This window comes from Mandrillus leucophaeus, unplaced genomic scaffold (assembly GCF_000951045.1).
Source record: "Mandrillus leucophaeus isolate KB7577 unplaced genomic scaffold, Mleu.le_1.0 Scaffold1337, whole genome shotgun sequence".
Taxonomy (NCBI): domain Eukaryota; kingdom Metazoa; phylum Chordata; class Mammalia; order Primates; family Cercopithecidae; genus Mandrillus; species Mandrillus leucophaeus.
Window position 1 is genome coordinate 370,392 of NW_012101296.1, and position 19,685 is coordinate 390,076.

General features: G+C 40.8%; 1 protein-coding gene across 1 annotated transcript in view; it reads left to right on the top strand.

The window, feature by feature from the left end:
* Positions 1-19,685, top strand: part of TEC (tec protein tyrosine kinase) — a 136,923-nt gene that overhangs the window by 37,867 nt on the left and 79,371 nt on the right. Inside the window, exon 2 of the mRNA XM_011973053.1 lies at positions 3,867-4,052. Within this exon, the coding sequence (XP_011828443.1) occupies positions 3,915-4,052 (138 nt within the window). The 5' untranslated portion in view covers positions 3,867-3,914. The remainder of the gene's footprint in view (positions 1-3,866; positions 4,053-19,685) is intronic.

Below are 19,685 nucleotides of genomic sequence, written 5' to 3' on the forward strand. Positions count from 1 at the left end.
AAATTGATTTATTTCCAGGCTTCACCTCGGTGGGGCCTGCCACATATTTATTTGTTTTCCAGTTTCCAAAATTCTATTGTTTTTTTCCTTTTTTTGTTTTCTATTTCCTTGAGAGTCAGTTCCTTAACAACAACAACAGAACTGTTTTTAATGGAATTTCAGGAAGGAGCCAATGCAAAGTGTGCATTTAGCACTCCATCTTTGGCTGGAAGTCTACATGAGGAGACTTTTCTTTCATTTGTCTCTCTCTGAACTTTAGTAGTTTTCTTGGCCGGGACTTCCCATTGGCCAATGAATTATAACAACAGTGGTGGACTTTAATTGTATGGGATAGAAGGGTAGGGAGAGCCCATAAGTAGGAACTAGGAGACTTTTTTCTAGTCTTGGCTTGTGTCACCTTGAGTAAGCCATTTAACTTTTCCGAACTTCAGTTTCTTGAGGGAGATAGATTAGGTGGTGACTAAGATTCCTTTCAACTTAAATGGTATGATTCTGTATAAGACAAGTAATCGCACATATAAGTCAGATAAGGTGATTTTTTTTTTTTTTTTTTTAAGACAGAGTCTCACCCTTTTGCTCAGACTGGAGTGCAATGGTGTGATCTTGGCTCACTGCAACTTCTGCCTCCCCAGTTCAAATGATTCTCCTGCCTCAGCCTCCCAAGTAGCTGGGACTACAGGCACCTGCCACCTCACCCAGCTAATAGAGACGGGGTTTTACCATTTTCACCAGGCTGGTCTTGAACCCCTGACCTCAAGTGATCTTCCTGCCTTGGCCTCCCAAAGTGCTGGGATTATAGGCATGAGCCACCACACATGAACAGATAAGGTGATTTTTTCCCCAGGACATTCATCATGAATGTTTTTTCTGCCCCTGATGTTGAGACCTTTTGCTTCTAGAACTGCCTATGAGTCCCACCCCATTTATCCTTGTGAGCCTTCCAAAAGTCTGCCTTCCATTTGTTAGCAATGGTATTGCTCACTGTGTTGGGAACTACATGTTTGCACATGGCCCGTTTATGAGAGCATTGCTTGCTTTTCCCTGGTATCCATTCTTATAAGTTGTCATTTTCACCCTTGAAAATGTGTTGCACAAAGATGAAAAGATAATTTCCAAAGAAATGGTACTTGCATTCTGATAGTTTCTTAGGAAAGAAGGATGGAGTGCCAAAATTTTAATATGGAATAAGGAAGACCAACTTAGATACAAAAGGGGCAAGAGCTTTTCTGTGACTTTTTAGCTTAAGGTGGCTATTGAGTTAATTAGTTCTGTGATTTAGCTGCTACTGAGAGGCTACTGTAGACACTGGGAGTGGGATTAAGAGGTGCAAGAGCTCAGTGTCTTCCTTTAAGATAGTGGCTCTCAATTCTATCTGTACATGAAATCATGATGCCCAGGGCGCCTCCCCAGACCAACCGAATAAAAAAATTCTGGAAGTGGAGCCTAGACATCTGTATTAAAATGAAATTCCCTAGGTGATTCTAATACACACTTAAGGTTGAGAACCATTCCTTAACAGCTGAGAATTAAAAATATGTACATTAATTGCTGTAGACATAGCAGAATATGATTAGCTCTATGATGAGTGACAGAAATTATGGCCCAGGAGTTGGAAGGTTTTTAATTAATAGGAGTCATTAGGAGAGACTACATCAAGGAGGGGAATTTTGAACTGGTATAGTCTTCATAGGTGGAAAGTAGAGAGTCCACTAGGCCAGGGAGTGAATGCTGTGAGGGGAATCTCTGGAGATTTGGAAGACTATTTTGATTGGAATATGGTGGAAGTAAAGATGGGCTGGTAGGCTGCAGCCAGAATGTGGACAGTCTCTAGTGTCAGACCAAGGAATTTTAGCTTTACTCTGCAGGTCGCGGGGAGGCACTGAGGATTTCTGATGAGTGAAATGACAGTGCTGAATTTTTGAAGATTGATCCAATGGGAGTGATGGATAGGTAGTTTGAATAAAAGGAGGCAAGAACTTGAGGAAATGAAGACCAATTGGGAAGCTACTCTCATGGTCCAGATGTGGGATCGTAATGCTCTGAGCGAGGAAAATAACCGTGGAATTAAAAATGATGATAAACATTTGTGTAGTGTTTTCGTAGTCAGTTCTTGCCCATATCTCATTTAAACCTCACACTGACCTTGTGGTCTTTCCTTACATACTTTATAAATGAAGGAACTGATGTTCAGAGTGAAGCTGTTATAAAGGAACCTTACAGAAAATGGAGGGGCCTGATTGGATGATGACCAATCAGTAATAGGAAATTAAAGGGTGCATTGGAGGTGTTGGATTGGGTATGAAGATGGTAGAATTCCTCAGTGGCTAACCCTGTCCAGTTACCGGCTGTGCTGTCAGAGAGCCACTTAATGCTGTTCATGTAACTCTTCTTGCCTCTGTCCTTTAGTATGCAGTTATTTACTTATTTATTTATTATTATTATTATTATTTGAGACAGAGTTTTGCTCTTGTTGCCCAGGCTGGAGTGCAATGGTGAGATCTCGGCTCACTGAAACCTCCATCTCCCAGGTTCAAGCAATTCTCCTGCCTCAGCCTACCAAGTAGCTGGGATTACAGGCGCCTGCCACCATGCCCAGCTAATTTTTTGTATTTTTAGTAGAGATGGGATTTCACCGTATTGGCCAGGCTGGTCTCGAACTCGTGACCTCAGGTGATTCACCCACCTTGGCCTCCCAAAGTGCTGGGATTACAGGTGTAAGCCACCGCTCTCAGCCTATTTATTATTTTTTTCTGAGACAAAGTCTTGCTCTGTCACCTAGGTTGGAGTGCAGTGGTACTGTCTGGCTCACTCCAGGCTCCGCCTCCCGGGTTCAAGTGATTCTCTTGCCTCAGCCTCCTGAGTAGCTGGGATTACAGGCATGCGCCACCACGCCCAGCTAATTTTTGTCATTTTATTAAAGACGAGGTTTTGCCATGTTGACCAGGCTGCTCTTGAACTCCTCACCTCAAGTAATCTGCCCAAAGTGCTGGGGTAACAGGCGTGAACTACTGTGCCCAGCCACAGTTACTTCTTTAAAGGCACGGTGGAGGCAAGCAAAGGAGAGGCTGTTGTTAGTTCAACTTGTCTCAAATGTGAATCTTCAGGCCCTTTTTTGAATGTCTTTGGGTTTTCAGATAGTTAAATAGTGTTGAATTTTAAAAGGCTTAGTCTAGGTATGGATAGTCTGGAGTTAGAGGGCTGAGACTTTCTTATCCAAGTGGACTCTGCCCTGAGCAGGTTAAGTATGACTGGTGGGTTTCCATTTCTCCTGTAGTGGAGACAGGAGCCATAGGGAAGATAACTCTGGAGCATGGTAGTGTAGACACCAGAGAACATCCCTGTGGCACTGGTAACTAGGATGCTTCATTGAGATTACATCCTTATCAGAGCTGGAGTATAAATCATATCTACCACCATGCTAATTCATTTTGTTCATGAGTCTGCTGTGTCTGTAAGGTTGTCTGTTTTGTGAACCAAGATCCTGAAGCAATTCAAATGCCAGTGTAAATCAGCCATGCAGTGGACGAAATGTGCTTTTCCATCTGAGATATTTGTTCCCTGCAATCAAATAGTAGGAGTGCACCAGAAAGCTAAGGGTAGTAGGAGGTAAAAAGGAATGAATCATCATCGTGAAGAACCTTGATTAGATTTTTCCCATGAAATGGAGACGTGGAGGAGCAGGATGGAGACTGGAAAAGGAGAGGAGGTTGAATTTTTGTGCCCCAGGCATTCTCAGTTGGGGCACAGAGATGAACACTCATCTGCTCCAGCAGGGGTGAGGGTGAAGCCGATTTTGTTAATTTGAAATGGCAACATCCATAGAAAATTAAACTGTCACATTTTAACTGTTTCTTTTTTCACTGTAGAATACTGGGATCTTCAGTGGCAGGAGAAGGAGTAATCAGAAGACGGAGATGAGTTTTAACACTATTTTGGAGGAGATTCTTATTAAAAGATCACAGCAGAAAAAGAAGACATCGCCCTTAAACTACAAAGAGAGACTTTTTGTACTTACAAAGTCCATGCTAACCTACTATGAGGGTCGAGCAGAGGTAGGAGACAATCACGATTTACTTTGCTGCTTTCTGTGTGGATAACGATTTTATAATATTGCCTCCCTCTCCAATCTTATTGAAAATGCTTTGGGTTAATGAAGTAATGATTTATTATCACTTGGATTTGAAAGATGAAGTTTAGAATATAGATATAAATTAACAAAATAGATATAAATCTGTTAATTATAGGTTTATTATAATTAACCTACTGAATTAATCTATTAGATTACATTACTTTTAGATCCTCATGGAATTTGTAAGGTGTATTGTACATATGGCTCTCTCCTGTAAACAGCCTATTATGTATCAAAGTCTTCTTTAGCAAATATAGATTGTATCCATGTCCATTGCCTTATATGAATATTTCTTCATTATTAAGTAGAAGTTACTTAAAACTGGTTAGTGATTTGGTGGACTCAACATGTTATCGAAGTTGACCTAAAGCAGAGGTTTTAAACGTTCATTGTTTTTGTGATAAGCAGCTGCTACAAAGTTCCCTTGATGGCAGCAGGGAGAAAGCAGCTCACTAAAAAACCTGGCCAGTGAGCACATGGCACAGGTGAATGTATGGTTAGCACATTCCTGGCTTGTGGGTGGCTTAGCTTCTCTTTCCACCGCTAGATGAGGCCTTGAATGTGCGGTCACTTCTGGTTCTTTTGCTCCTGACATGTTGGGTGTGGCATTTGCTAGTACTGCCACGTACTGCCATCTCTGCTAGAAATATCCTTGGGTTCCAGGGAATGACCAGGGGCTGAGTTGCCCATGGTTAACCGTATGCTGTTATGCAGTTGGTTTCAGTGGACTGTTGGTGATCTTGGTTTAGTTTTTTTCTCTCTTTGTTTTGTTTTGTTTTTGTTTTTTGAGACAGTGTCTTGCTTTGTTGCCAGGCTAGAGTGCAGTGATATGATCTCAGCTCATAGTCACCTCCATCTCCGGTTCAAGCAATTCTCCTGCCTCAGCCTTTCAAGTAGCTGGGATTTACAGGCACATGCCACCACACTCAGCTAATTTTTGTGTTTTTAGTAGAGATGGGGTTTCACCATATTGGCCAGGCTGGTCTTGAACTCCTGACCGCAAGTGATCCACTCACCTGGGCCTCTGGGCCTCCCAAACTGCTAGGATTATAGGCATGAGCCACCGCACCCGGCCCTGGTTTAGTTTTAATTCTGTTTTTTTTTTTTTTTTTTTTTAACATAGAGTGCTATATACCTGCTCTTTTTCACTCAATAACATGTTCTAGAAATCTTTTCATATTACAGGCATGAGCCACTGTGCCCAAATTTTTTTTTTTTTTTTTTTTTTTTTCTAGAGTATTTTCCTCAGAAGTTGATTTAGTTGTATTTTTTTTCTCCCACTGATTTCTCTGTAGTTTGGTTTCCCCCATTTTAGATGGAATGGCATTGTGTCTCATGATGGTCCTCAACTCTTAATTTCTGCTGTGGCTCGTCATTGTGACCTGTGGTATTCTGCAGGTTCATGTAATTTAGGACCATACTCCTTTATCGTTAAGTCCCCCAAATGCTGAAAACTAAAACCTCAAAACTCTTAGTTACAAAACCTGTGTGTGTGTATATGTGTGTATCTGTATGTGTATATGTGTGCAGAAATATTAATGTATTTGATTATGTGGAGCCGCCCTAGTCCCTGCTGGGACTATTACATAATATATGGTATATGTGCTATATTTGCTTTGTTAAATCTAAAAAATTTAAAAATCCAAAAGTGTTTTGGACAAGGACTGTTACCAGAAATGTGAATTATTTTGAAACCTAAAACAGATTTTAAGGGAAACATTTACACATTTTTGCTATATGGTAATAATTTGTTTTAATTTGATTTTAATATGTAGTTGACTCTTGAACAATGCAGGTTAGGGCCACCAACCCTCGTGCAGTAAAAAATCTGTGTATAGGTTTTGACTGCCCCCAAACTTAACTACTCTAATAGCCTACTGTTGACTGGAAGTCTTACTGAAGACATGAACAGATCAATCTTCTGATTTCCATCTCCCTATCTCTGGAAGCTGCGATTCAAAAAAGAATGTGAGGGCCAGTCATGGTGGCTCATGCCTGTAATCCAGCACTTTGGGAAGCTGAGGTGGGGGGATCACTTGAGGTCAGGAGTTCGAGACCAGCCTGGCCAACATGGTGAAACCCCACCTCTACTAAACACACACAAAAAAGTAGCTGGGCGTGGTGGCGGGTGCCTCTAATCCCAGCTACTCTGGAGGCTGAGGCAGAAGAATCGCTTGGAGCCAGGAAGCAGAGGTTGCAGGGAGCTGAGGTTGTACCACTGCTCTCCAGCCTGGGCAACAGAGCGAGACTCCCATCTAAGAAAGGAAAAATAAGAAAGAGAAAAAAAGGATGTGACATGAGTAATCTCTGCAAATCAACAGGTTTTTCAAAATAATTTTTGTTAAAAACTGTGACTCTAGAAGTAAATTAGAACCACAGGGGCCATTCAGAAATAAAATAGCCCTAGAGATATTTAGTTTTATTGTTCATAGTTCTCCTATTTTCAATAGAAAAACAATGAGGAGGCTATTGATTGATCTAGTAACTGTGATTTGTGGTTTCTTTGTGGCCACCTAGTGCCACTAATACTCTGTTAAAACTCTCAATTCATAATGTCAGACAGAAGACATCCATCTTCTCCTTATTCCCTGGACAGCTTCTTCAACATGATGACAGCAAGCTTTTCTTGAAATTCTTCCTATTATGTAATAAACCTTTCTGTGCTTTTTGAAATATGCTGAAAATCCTATTCTAGATGACGAGAAATTCACTTAAACCATTTCCTCAGTCTAATTTTGTAAAACCTGTATTTCAGTTTCCGCTGTGGGTCATTCTTTAGTTTGTCCTCCTTTCTCTCTGGTAGTTAGTTCATTCATGTATATTTCCTCGTATTCCAATGAACTGAAAAAAGATCTTCCTGGAAGTTTATATTATTTGATCCTATTCAGGATAACACAGAGCACAGGACACTGGAGGTGTCATAAGTGATGTTGCTTTCTAGTCAGAGGGCTAAATGACACAGGGGACAGACCACCTGATGTTTCAGTGGAGGCTCTGTGGAATAATGAGATGGGAGCCAGGGAGGAGCAGTGCTGGAGTTTGATCAGGAAAAAGATCTACAAATAATAGTGAGAGAGAAAACGAGGAATCGATTTCTATAGGTTGAGATTTGAATTTAAAAAATTGAAGTAGTATGTAAATTTGCAACTATTGTTAGCTAAGAAATCAGGAATTAGCTCTTAATTTGGTTGGCTTTTTGTTTGTTGTACTGCCCAGCATGGAAACTGGCAAATAACTTACAAAGTTGAAGGAATGGGGAAACATGTTGTGCCAGGGATCCCAACTCCACCTGCACATTCAGTGATTCACTGTGACAGCTCACAGGACTCAGCACTGAGTCATACTCATAACTATGATTTATTACAGCAAAAGCATACAAAGCAAAATCAGCAAAGGGAAAAGGCATGTGGGGCCAGGCGTAAGCTTCCAAGAATCTTATCCCAGTAGAGTCCCAGAGGATGTGTATAATTCCTCCAGCATCAAATTGTGACAATTGTGAAATGTTGTGCTATTAGAGACTCAGTGCCCGAGGTTTTTGTTGGAGGCTGGTCACACAGGTGTCCTGTGCCTAGTGTGCCAAGGTTCCGGACTGCAGAAGGAAAGGAGGTCTTCAGCATGAACTACATTGTACAGTTTGGGTACAGTGAGCCGCCTCATCAGTGTTGGGAATAGTGGGACCCTCTCAAAGTCCAAGTTCCAAGATGCATGGCAAGGATCAGCCTTGAAAACAGGCCTTTCTTGGGACAGCAGCCTCGAACCTGCTGTGTTAGCTCTTTTCTGCACATTAGTAGTAAAAATGATACAATCTATTGAGCACTAAGTACAAGTTAACCACTGTGCTAAGTACTTTACATACATTATTTCCCTTATTTCTCAAAAAATTCTGTATTGAGTGTTGTTAGACTTAATTTCAAAATGCAGAAGTAAGGCTTAGAAAGATTAAAAACTTGCACAACATACAGCCTACAGCAAGAGATTGCACACACCTTCCAGAAATTGCAGGTGTGTTTCTTCAAAGCCTATCTTTGAAATAATCTTGATATTTCAATGAAAATTTGAAAAAAAAATCTAAACATCTGAAGTTAGCGCTTCATAATACAGATAACATTTTATTTTAAAAGTTTTATGGATATTTTTATTTGTTACTTTCAATTATAACTTTTAAAAAAAAATTTTCTTCGTGATGGAAGAGAATTAACACTTGAGAGGGTTTTTGTCCTGGATCTACCACTGTCTCATTGAACTTTATAAAATAATTTTCTCCAATCTATAGTTTAAACATTTTTTTGCATATATATTGTCTTTATACTTTCTTCAAATTAATTTTTTTTTTTTTTTTGAGACGGAGTCTTGCTCTGTCGCCCAGGCTGGAGTGCTGGAGTGCAGGGGCACTATCTCGGCTCACTGCAAGTTCTGCCTCCCGGGTTCACGCCATTCTCCTGCCTCAGCCTCCCGAGTAGCTGGGACTACAGGCGCCTGCCACCACCCCCGGCTAAGTTTTTGTATTTTTTAGTAGAGATGGGGTTTCACTGTGTTAGCCAGGATGGTCTCGATCTCCTGACCTCATGATCCGCCCACCTTGGCCTCCCAGAGTGCTGGGATTACAGGCATGTGCCACCATGCCCAGCCCAAATTAATTTTTAAATTTATAATTGACACATAATATCTTTTCACACTCTTAACTCCTCTGTTTCATCAGCATTTCAACCCCAACACACATCTGATCTGTTACCAGTTACTATTGTATCGGTCAGCATTCTCCAGAGAAACTGAACCAAAAGAATATATATAGGATACTGCGTATGTATAAATATGTGTGTGTGTGTACGTATGTACATAAAAGGAGATACATTGTGAGGAATTGGCTCACACAATTGTGGAGGCCAAGAAGTTCCACAATCTGTTCTCTGCAAGCTGGAGGCCCAGGAAAGCTGGTGATGTAGTTCAGTCTGAGTCTCAAGGCCTGAGAACCATGACAGCCAATGCTATGAATCCCAGTCTGAGGACAGGAGATGATGAGATGGGATGTTTCAGCCCAAGTAGTGAGGCAGGAAAAAAGGGGTGAATTCCTCCTTCCTTACCTTTTGTTCTCTTCAGGGTTGGATGATGACTGCTCACCGTGGGGAGGTCAGTTTGCTTCCAGAGTCCACAGATTCAAATGCTGATCTCACTAGGAAACACTCTCACAGACACACTCAGAAGCAATGTTTAATCTGGTTACCCCATGGCCCATTCAAGTTGACACATAAAATTAAGCATCATATTGGTAAATTCTCTCTACTGCAGGCTTATTGCAGCTCCCAACCCCAGTTTTAGGTGGATTACTGCCCTACTTGATCCAATTCCTGGATCTTCATCTTTCATCTGCAAAACCCATAGCTTCTCTAGGATCAAGTTAACATTCCTTTGTCTAGAATACAAGGTACTTGATGCAATTTTTTCTTCTCTTCTTCCTCCTCTCCTGGCTATGTCTCCTACTTACAGTTGCCCTTTCACATCGTGCCTTTGCTAATACTCTTCAATTTATTTGGAGTGACATACTCCTCTGCTTGCCTGCCAGGATCCATCTATCCAGCCACTGTCTATTTTATCTATCAAAAATTTGTTGAGTGCCTGGGGAACACTTACCTATCTTTTCTAACATAGTTCAATCCCCATCTTCTCAGAAGCCTTTTCTGTCTCCCCCTGCCCAAAGTAGAATGGATCCTCCTCCTCTTTGTGCTCTGTACACATTTTTATTATGGTGTCTTGACTACCTGACTATGTACATATCTGTGTTACCTACTGGATTTTAAGTTCCTATGATAGTGTAATATAATAAGAAATATTCATTTGGCAAGTCCCTTTCAGCCATAGCTATGTTTATGTTAATGAGGTGACTTTTGGAAAGTAATAGGTGACTTTAGGATGGGGGATCTTGTTGCCAGGGGAGCCAACCACATGATTAGAGGATCGGAACTTTCAGCCCCACCCTCCAACCTTTAGGGAGGGCAGAAGCACCAGAGATTGAGCTAATAATCATTTATAGCCAAGGATTTAATCAATCATGCTTACGTAGTGAAGCCTCCATAAAAACCCTAACTGAAGGGGTTCATAGTGCTTTCAGATTCGTGAACATGTGTGCATGTGCTAGAGGATGGTTGGATTAGTTGGTTCTCACACTGCTAATAAAGACATACCCGAGATTGGGTAATTTACAAAGAAAAGAGGTTTAAGTGACTCACAGTTCAGCATAGTTGGGGAGGCCTCAGGAAATTTACAATCGTAGCAGAAGGGGAAGCAAACATATACCTTTTCACATGGGGGCAGCAAGGAGAAGTGCTGAGCAAAGAGGGAAAAGCCCCTTATAAAACCATTAGATCTTGTGAGAACTCACCCACTATCAGGAAAACAGCAGCGTGGGGGTAACCGCCCGCAGGATTCAATTATGTCTCACTGGGTCCCTCCCACAACACGTTGGGGATTATGGGAACTACAATTCAAGATGATATTTGGGTGCAGACACAGCCAAACCATGTAAGTGGTATAACCCAAACTCCATGGAGACAGAAGCTCCTGTGCTTGGGACTCTTCTGGACCTCACCCTGTGTATTTCTTCATCCTGTTTTCATTTGTATCCTTTAAAATATCCTTGTAATAAGTTGGTAATAGTAAGTACACTTTCCTTGGGTTCTGTGAGTTGTCCCAGCAAATTCTTGAACCCAAGGAGGGGATTGTGGAAACCTCCATATGTAGCCAAGTCAGACAGGAGTTGTGGTAACCTGGGGATCCACTACTTGTGATTGACATCTGAAGCGGAGGGCAGTATTCCGGGAGTGATCCTTTTAGTCTATGGGGTCTGTCTTAATTCTGAGCAGTTAGTGTCGGAATTGAGTTAAATTGTAGGACACTCAATTGGAGTGTGCCAAGAGTTGGAGAATTGACTGGTGTGGATACCCCACCCCCTGCCACACATTTGGTGTCAGAAGTGCTGAGGGAGTATAGAAGAAGTATTTTTCTTTTCTTTTTTTTTAGCTGTGTATTAGTCCATTTGTATTGCTATAAAGAAATACTTGAGGCTGGGTTATTTATAAATAAAAGAGGTTTATTTAGCTCACTGTTCTGCATGCTGTACAAATCGCATGGTGCCAGCATCTGCTTCTGATGGGGCCTTAGGAAACTTACAATCATGATGGAAGGCAAAGGGGACCTGGTGTATCACATGATGAGAGCAAGCAAGAGAGATGCCATTCTCTTTTAAAACAACCAGGTCTCACGTGAACTCAGAGTGAGAACTCATTCATTAACATCTAGGAGGGCACCAGGCCATTCATGAGGGATCTGCGCCCTATGACCCAAACCACCTCCCACTAGGTCCACTTCCAACAATGAGGATTATATTTCAGCATGAGATTTGGAAGGGACAAATTGCCAAACCATATCAAGTTCTTTGAGGGCAGGGTTCATATCCATCTTTGTATTTCTGTGGGCCTAGGGCAGAGTGAGTACTCAGAACATGTTGCATGGCTAGACACACTGGGTATCCTAGAGATGGGGAGATGGGGAGACCTCAATCCCAAATGTATTTAGGATTGAGGTCTCCCCATCTCCCCATCTCTAGGATAAATTTAGGATTTATGTATGTTGTGAACCATGACATAAATGTATGTCGTAAACCATGACAATCAGAAAGGTTGTCATACTGCTAATAGTAGAAGAATTAGAATTCGAACCTTGATATTCTAACTTTTAAGTTCAGTGCTCTTCCCAAAATGCCACAGGTGCCTTGCAGGGTCCAGCCCTATGGGGCATAGCGGGTGTTCTCCCTGTGTGCAGAGATGCGAGATTGTAATAAATAAAGGCACAAGACAAAGAGATAAAGAAAAAGCAGCTGGGCCCAGGGGACCACTACCATTAAGACGCGGAGACTGGGAGTGGCTGCAGACAACTGGGGTCGCTGATATTTATTGCACACAAGACAAGGGGGCTGGGTAAGGAAAGTGAATCTTCTAAGTGATTGACAAGGTGAAGCAAGTCACCTGATTATAGGATAGCGGGCCCTTCCCTTTTAGGTAGCCAAAGCAGAGAGAGAGAGAAGGCAGCATACGTTAGTGTTTTCTTCTCTGCACTTATAAGAAAGATCAAAGACTTTAAGACTTTCACTATTTCTTCTACTGCTATCTACTATGAACTTCAAAGAGGAACCAGGAGTACGGGAGGAACATGAAAGTGGACACGGAGCGTGATCATTGAAGCACAGCACCACAGGGAGGGGTTTAGGCCTCCGGATGACTGCGGGTAGGCCTGGATAATATCCAGCCTCCCACAAGAAGCTGGTGGAGCAGAGTGTTCCCTGACTCCTCCAAGGAAAGGAGACTCCCTTTCGCGGTCTGCTAAGTAACGGGTGCCTTCCCAGACACTGGCATTACCGCTTGACCAAGGAACCCTCAAGTGACCCTTATGCGGGTGTGACAGAAGACTCACCTCTTGCCTTCTAGGTCACTTCTCACAATGTCCCTTCAGCACCTGACCCTATACCCACCGGTTATTCCTAGGTTATATTTGTAATGCAACAGAGAGTAATATTAAAAGCTAATGGTTAATAATGTTTATATTAATGATTGATAATTGTTCATGATCCTCTCTATATCTAATTTGTATTATGACTATTCTTATTCTAACTATTTTCTTTATTACACTGAAGCAGTTTGTGCCTTCAGTCTCTTGCCTCGGCACCTAGGTAATCCTCCACCCACAGTGCCTCTCTTGTTTAATCTGGTTGTACTGAAATTGAGCATTCTCTTGTTATGAGATGCTTGAAACTTTAATCTTTTACCTAGGTTAACAAACATGATGGTGGAGGCAGGCAATCACTTACAAGTATGATGACATGAGTCTCTTAAACACCCTGGGAAATCTGTCATCTGTATAGGCTCTCCTGGGTCATATTGGTTTTTTTCTTGACCAGTCCTGGGAACCTGGAGACTTAGTGATACAGGGATAAGAGCCTGTTGAGTTTCTGAGATGATCTGATGTTTCTCCCTTAGTTATATCCGTATATTAGGTAGTTTCCCAAGTGGAAACTATAGGTTTACTGGGTCCTTCTAATCTTTACCTGAAGGTTTGTATCTTTTAGCACTTCCTAGGGTTCTGGGGAGTTGGTGTGGAGTGGGAAAAGAATAATTTCTTGTACTACTGGGCCATTGGAAGCATCTGCATCAAATGATAGAGATTACCAGGCAGTCTACCAGCTTGTAAAAAGTATGACTCTGGGAGGTGTGGTGTCTCAGGCCTGTGGTCCTGACACATAAGGAGGTAGAGAGTTTGAGACCAGGCTGGGTGACATAGCAAGCCATCTTCTATATAACAACAACAACAACAACAAAGGTGACATGACTCTAAATACTACATGTAATCGTTAGTGTGTGATGGGATTATTCTGGCTCTGGAAATTCTCAACTATATTATGCCTTGAAAACTCATATTCTTAGACACTCAAGTTTCTTTGTTTCTGTAATTAGGTGGTATCGACTTTCTTCTTTGTGTCTCAGTTTCCTTTCTTGTATCTCTTCTCCCATTTCTGATTCATTATCTGTGTTTTTATTCTACTCTCCTGGATCTGACCTTTCTTGTCATTAACTACTTCAAGACGCCATGATGCCAGGTCCGAAGTCCAAGGGTCTTACTCCTTTAATTTGCCAAATTGTTTACCTTCCTTTAATGATATTCACTGTCTTTAGGAAGCTGAAATCTATTTAAGACAGAATAGGGGGATACTAACATTCCCTCCATCCATACCCTTAGACATTCTTTTTTATAACTACAGTACAGTAATCAAAATTTAGACATTTAACATTGATATACTGTTATTGAATCCGGAGATCCAGAGCCTATAGTCAAATTTCATTTGTTGTTCCACTGATGCCTGTATAGCTATTCCTCACCCTCCCTGCCCCTCCAGCCCCAAGTCCAGGGTCTAATCCATAATCACACATTGCATTCAGTTGGTCAAGACATAAAGTTTTAAAATATCTATAGTGAGAGGAAGAGATAATATGGAAGAAATGCTGTCCTTTGTTACATACTATAAAATGCCAGCTATCTCATGACTACTCAGTGATTTCATGTAAGAGTCCATACAATGACTTCACGTAAGAGTCCACAAACTTAAAAATCGTATAGTCTATTTTCCTACTCTCATTGTCATGGTTATCATTAGGAGCTGAAGGTGCCCCTCCCCACTAAAGAAATTATTGTAGCATGGTTCACTAGGATAAGTAAAAATTACTTATTACTGGCTGGGCGCGGTGACTCACACCTGTCATCCCAGCACTCTGGGAGGCCGAGGTGGGCGGATCATGAGGTCAGGAGTTAGAGACCAGCCTAGCCAACATGGTGAAACCCCATCTCTACTAGAAATACAAAAATTAGCCAGGCGTGGTGGAGTGCACCTGTAATCCCAGCTACTCGGGAGGCTGAGGCAAGAGAATCGTTTGAACCCGGGAGACAGAGGTTTCAGTGAGCTGAGATCGTGCCATTCCACTCCAGCCTGGGTGACAAGGCAAGACTCCATCTCAAGAAAAAAAAAAATCACTTGTTACTGTTTACCATCTCTCTCATTTCCTCCCCTTCTAGCTTAATTTTTTATTGTTTTGTATTAGAACAGTTGTCAGGCATGCAGAGCTTTTTATGGGGTAATTACTACTAAATGAAGAGGGGAGTTTAATCAAAGGTTTGGTCCTCCTGCAACTTAAGAGTAGAAGCAATCAACGTATTCTAGATCTTGAAAAACACTCTTTGATCTGACTGCGATAGTTGTGTTTTATTCATTTGATTATTTGTATTATGATGCGACAAAGACTATATGAAAAATCAGCATTGTTGTTCAGAAATGGTATTACTTAATTTAATTTAGTTATAAGACTTGTACCTCAGCAATTTTTAATGATATCAAAAAGTCGAGTTTTAAGCAAAGTTTTATTTAGCTATTTTCCCACTGAACATATTCAAGACTGTGCCATAGGAACTGAAGGCAATTACAAAAAGAATGATTCCTAGAATATTTGGAAAATGGCATTGTAGTTGAAATAAACATAGTGTTTCTACCCACCCCTCTTCTCCTACCTGCCTATCTTGAAAAAAAATTGTCTTAATTTGAAATGTATATAACTTCTTGTATTTTTTTTTAAAAAAGAACTACATTTGACATCACAATTTATGTAACTTGAGTTGTATTTCTCCTTTTATGTTATGAACTACTGGGCTGAGGAATTCTTAGAAATCTTTGAAATTAGTTCCTTGTAATTAATAGTTTCTAGTGAGTGTTTGTTTTGAAGATAGGGATGATAGCATTTACCCTGGAAGACAGTTTAAAAAGAGACCAAATTGTGAGTGGAGGAATCCTTGGTGGCAAGAGTGTAGATCCATATGCAGTTGTTTTTTTTTTTTTTTTTTTTTTCTGGAGGGTGGAGGTTGGGGAAGGCCTCTTGGCCAAGGGTGAGAATGTGAGCAATGATGGGCAGAGAGAGTCTATTCAATGCAGAGGAAACAGCATGTGCTAAGTCCCCCTTTCAAGGGGCTTAGTGTATTTGTGGAACTGTTCTGTTCTGAGGCCTATAAAGATTTGTAAAGCAAACAAGGGGATCAATACAAGGAGACAGTTGACTTGTTAGTAATAAGGAGGAATCATACAATTTTAGAGCTTAAAGAGACTTTAAAGAATCACCTCCAGACTTTTCACTTGTGAAAACTGAAGATAAGGAGATGATTTGCTCCAGGTCACCTAGTGAGCTGTTGTTAAGCCTGGACCCAAGCTCGGATTGGATATTTCTGGATCATGCTCTCTGAGTACACTATCTTAGTTCTGGAAAGGATGTGTCTGGGTTGCCAAGTGGATGAGGACACTAACTGTACAGTGTCAATAATATGGTTGTTATCATGGATACCATCTAGTGACTATTCAGACTCCTTTGCTTGCAAATACCGATGCTCTTTGTCTTACGATGGGGTTACCTCTTGATAAATCCATTGTAAGCTGAAAATGTATTTGGGACACCTACTGAACATTGTAGGTTAGCCTAGCCTACCTCAAATATGCTCAGAACACTTACATTAGCCTACAGTTAGGCCAAATCATCTAGCACAAGCCTATTTAATTTAATTAATTAATTATTTTTTTGAGACAAGGTCTCACTCTATCACCCAGACTGGAGTATAGTGGCGCAGTCCCAGCTCACTGCAGCCTCTACCTCCCAGGCTCAAGTGATTCTCCTGCCTCAGCCTCCCAGGTAGCTGGGATTATAGACGCATGCCACTACGCCTGGCTAATTTTTATATTTTTAGTAGAGATGGGGTTTCACCATGTTGGCCAGGCTGGTCTTGAACTCCTGACATCAAATGATCCACCCACCTCAGCCTCCCAAAGGACTGGAATTACAGGCATGAGCCACTGCACCCGGCACAGGCCTTTTTATAATAAAGTGTTGAATATCTCATGTAACTTAAAAATTTATTTTAATTATTTTTATTTTTATTTTTTGAGATGGAGTCTCACTCTGTAGCCCAGGCTGGAGTGCAGTGGCATGATCTTGGCTTACTGCAACCTCTGCCTCCTGGGTTCAAGCGATTCTCCTGCCTCAACCTCCCATGTAGTTATTACAGGTATGCTCCACCTCGCCTGGCTAATTTTTGTATTTTTAGTAGAGACAGGGTTTTGCCATGTTGGTCAGGCTGGCCTTGAACTCTTTACCTCTTGTCACCCGCCCACCTCACTCTCCCAAGGTGCTGGGATTACAGGCATGAGCCACTGTGCCTGGCCTAATTATTTTTATTTTCAAGACAGGTCTTGCTCTGTCATCCAGGCTGAAGTGCAGTGGTGTGATCTCAGCTCACTGCAACCTCCACCTCCTGGACTCAAGCAATCCTCCCATGTCAGCTTTCCTAGTAGCTGAGACCACAGGCACTTACCACCACGCCTGGCTATTTTTTTGTATTTTTAGCAGAGATAGGGTTTTGCCATATTGCCTAGGCTGGTCTTAAAATCCTGAGCTCAAGTGATCCACCCACCTTGGCCTCCCAAAGTGCTGGAATTACAGGTGTCAGCCACCACACGTGGTCCTCATGTAATTTATTAAATACTGTACTAAAAGTGAAAAACAGAATGGTAGTATGGGTACATGAATTATGGTTTCTACTGAGCATGTATTGCTTTGGCATCATCATAAAGTTGAAAAATCATTAGGTCAAACCATAAGTTGGGACTGTCTGTTCTTGTCACTTTCCTACCTTTGAAGCTTTGGTCCTACTGTGTCTAGCAGTTCTCCTTCTCCTGTCTATTTACCCAAGTCTCGTCTCAAATCCTTTTAAGTGAGAGGCTTTGTGCACCCCTCTGGTTATACATGCCTTGCCCTTTCTGAATTCCTGTTTAAATTTAATTTCCTGTTAAATGTATATGTGTTATTATTATTGCTTTTTTTTTTTTTTTTTCTCACTGACTACATAATAATCTCCTTGACGGAAGGAGTTGTTTTGTAATTTAAATATATCACTCACGATACCTCGTACCCATTAGCCTTTTAAAAAAGTTTTTGTTGGTAGTAATTACAATGGTAATGATCAGTAAATGTTTAAAGTAAGCAAAAGGATCTTTAATATAAATATCTCACATTGTGAGAGTTATTACCCACGTTAATTTTGTCCCATTTTATTTTTTGAAGTGGTACATTATTTAAATTTAGAAACAGCTGGGCATAGTGGCTAGCACTTGTATTCCCAGTTACTCAGGAGGCTGAGGTTGGAGGATCACACCTAGAGATTTTTTTTTTTCAGGGACAGAGTGTTGCTATGTTGCCCAAGAGTTTAAGTCTAGCCTGGGCAACAGAGCAAGACTCTATCTCTTAAAAAAAAGTCTAAAACAAGGGTATGTTTTAATTCAGTATTTATTAGTGTTAACCTCTCCCCCAAACTACATGTGGACATTGTTATAAACAAAGTTATCAACTGTCAAAAGAAATCACATGACAATTTGAGAAAGTGAAACTACATTTTGAGTTGTTTCTAAAGCTATTTCAGACACACCAACTCTTAGCCATAGGTTGATGCTGGTCAGGTACATGTAGAAAATTATATGCAGAAAGGAGCTTAGATACACTTGTGTTACTCAGCAATTAATTCTATTATTACTCTTTTAGGAGGACTTCTGATGTTATTACCTTTTAGTTTTGTGAATGTACTGTACTTCTGAGATAAATAAATATTAATGTTCTCTGAATTATTACTTCAGATAAAAATACCATTTTGGTCTTCTTACCAAAGCTCTTCATTTACCTTTTTTACTTTTAATAATAGAAAACTGTCTCAAAGATTTGCGTGATTCTACATTGGTAAGCACTTGAAAAGAAAATACTACAAAATATGTGCAATATTGTTTGTTAAATAAAATTAAACGAGTAAGCAAGAGACTGAGATGAAATTGCAAATGATTTTTAATAGATTATTGGAAAGGAATTTTTCCCCATTACCTAGTTAGATTACATGTTTCTCGTTCTGTCTTTATTCCAAGAAATCACATAGGCATTGCTGTTAATTTTATTTGTGACTACAAAAGTCATATGGATAGGTAAAATTCCTTACTCATTAGATTGTAAAATATAAATTTTGTGCCTTTGAGAGGAATATGTTTATAATTTCGTGGTAGAAGAGTCTTTTATTTGTAATATGGGACTCAGCTCATTTGTTTTACTTTCTTCATCACTTGTACAACAAAGATTTAGTGAGTGTGTACCCAGTGCTGGGAATGGAGTAATTAAAAGATGAATGGTTCTGGCCTCATTAAGCTTACAGTCTGTTTAAGCTATACTTCTACCTCTGTGGCTTCATAATGACATACTTTTTTATACTACCTCTGCTGTGCTGTGAAGGGGGTCTCTTGAGACCTGGTGTTCTTGCCTTGTGTGCCACTGTTGTTTGCACTTGCCCACGGGACTCTCAACTTCACTGGACATTGGGCTTCCAAGTGTAATATGGGGCAGTTGTGCCTAGAGGATTTCAAGGTTTCCTCCTATTCTCACATTTTATATAGCACAGATCCCATGGAAATATCAGTGTTTTGTATACACACTCGCATTGCTCTGTTGTCTTCAGTGCCCCGTAAAGTATAACTGTAAACAACCCACAGATTTGCCCACCGTCTATTTTACAAGTGAAGAAACTAGGGGACAGTCTCCTCTGAAGTGACATCCCATTTGAGGAGGCGAACCAAGATGTCTTATCTTTCAGGCGAGTGTGCTGTTAAACCACACTGTTCTACTTCCCACAAAGCGGGACTTCCTTAAACAGTAACTTCACTGACCACCTCTATTCATGTTTCCTTCCTCCTTCTCTTCTTTGGCTGTATAGATAACAAACCTTGCAACGGGTGTTCTTTTACCAGTGGTTCATTTATGTTTGTTTTTTCTGCACTGTACCCATGTGAGGTGGTAGGAACCCTGTGCATTTAAGTAAATTAGAATTGTGCAGAAGAGACCAGCAGAAGGAAAGTATTTCTGTGAATGCATATATATATATACATATATATATA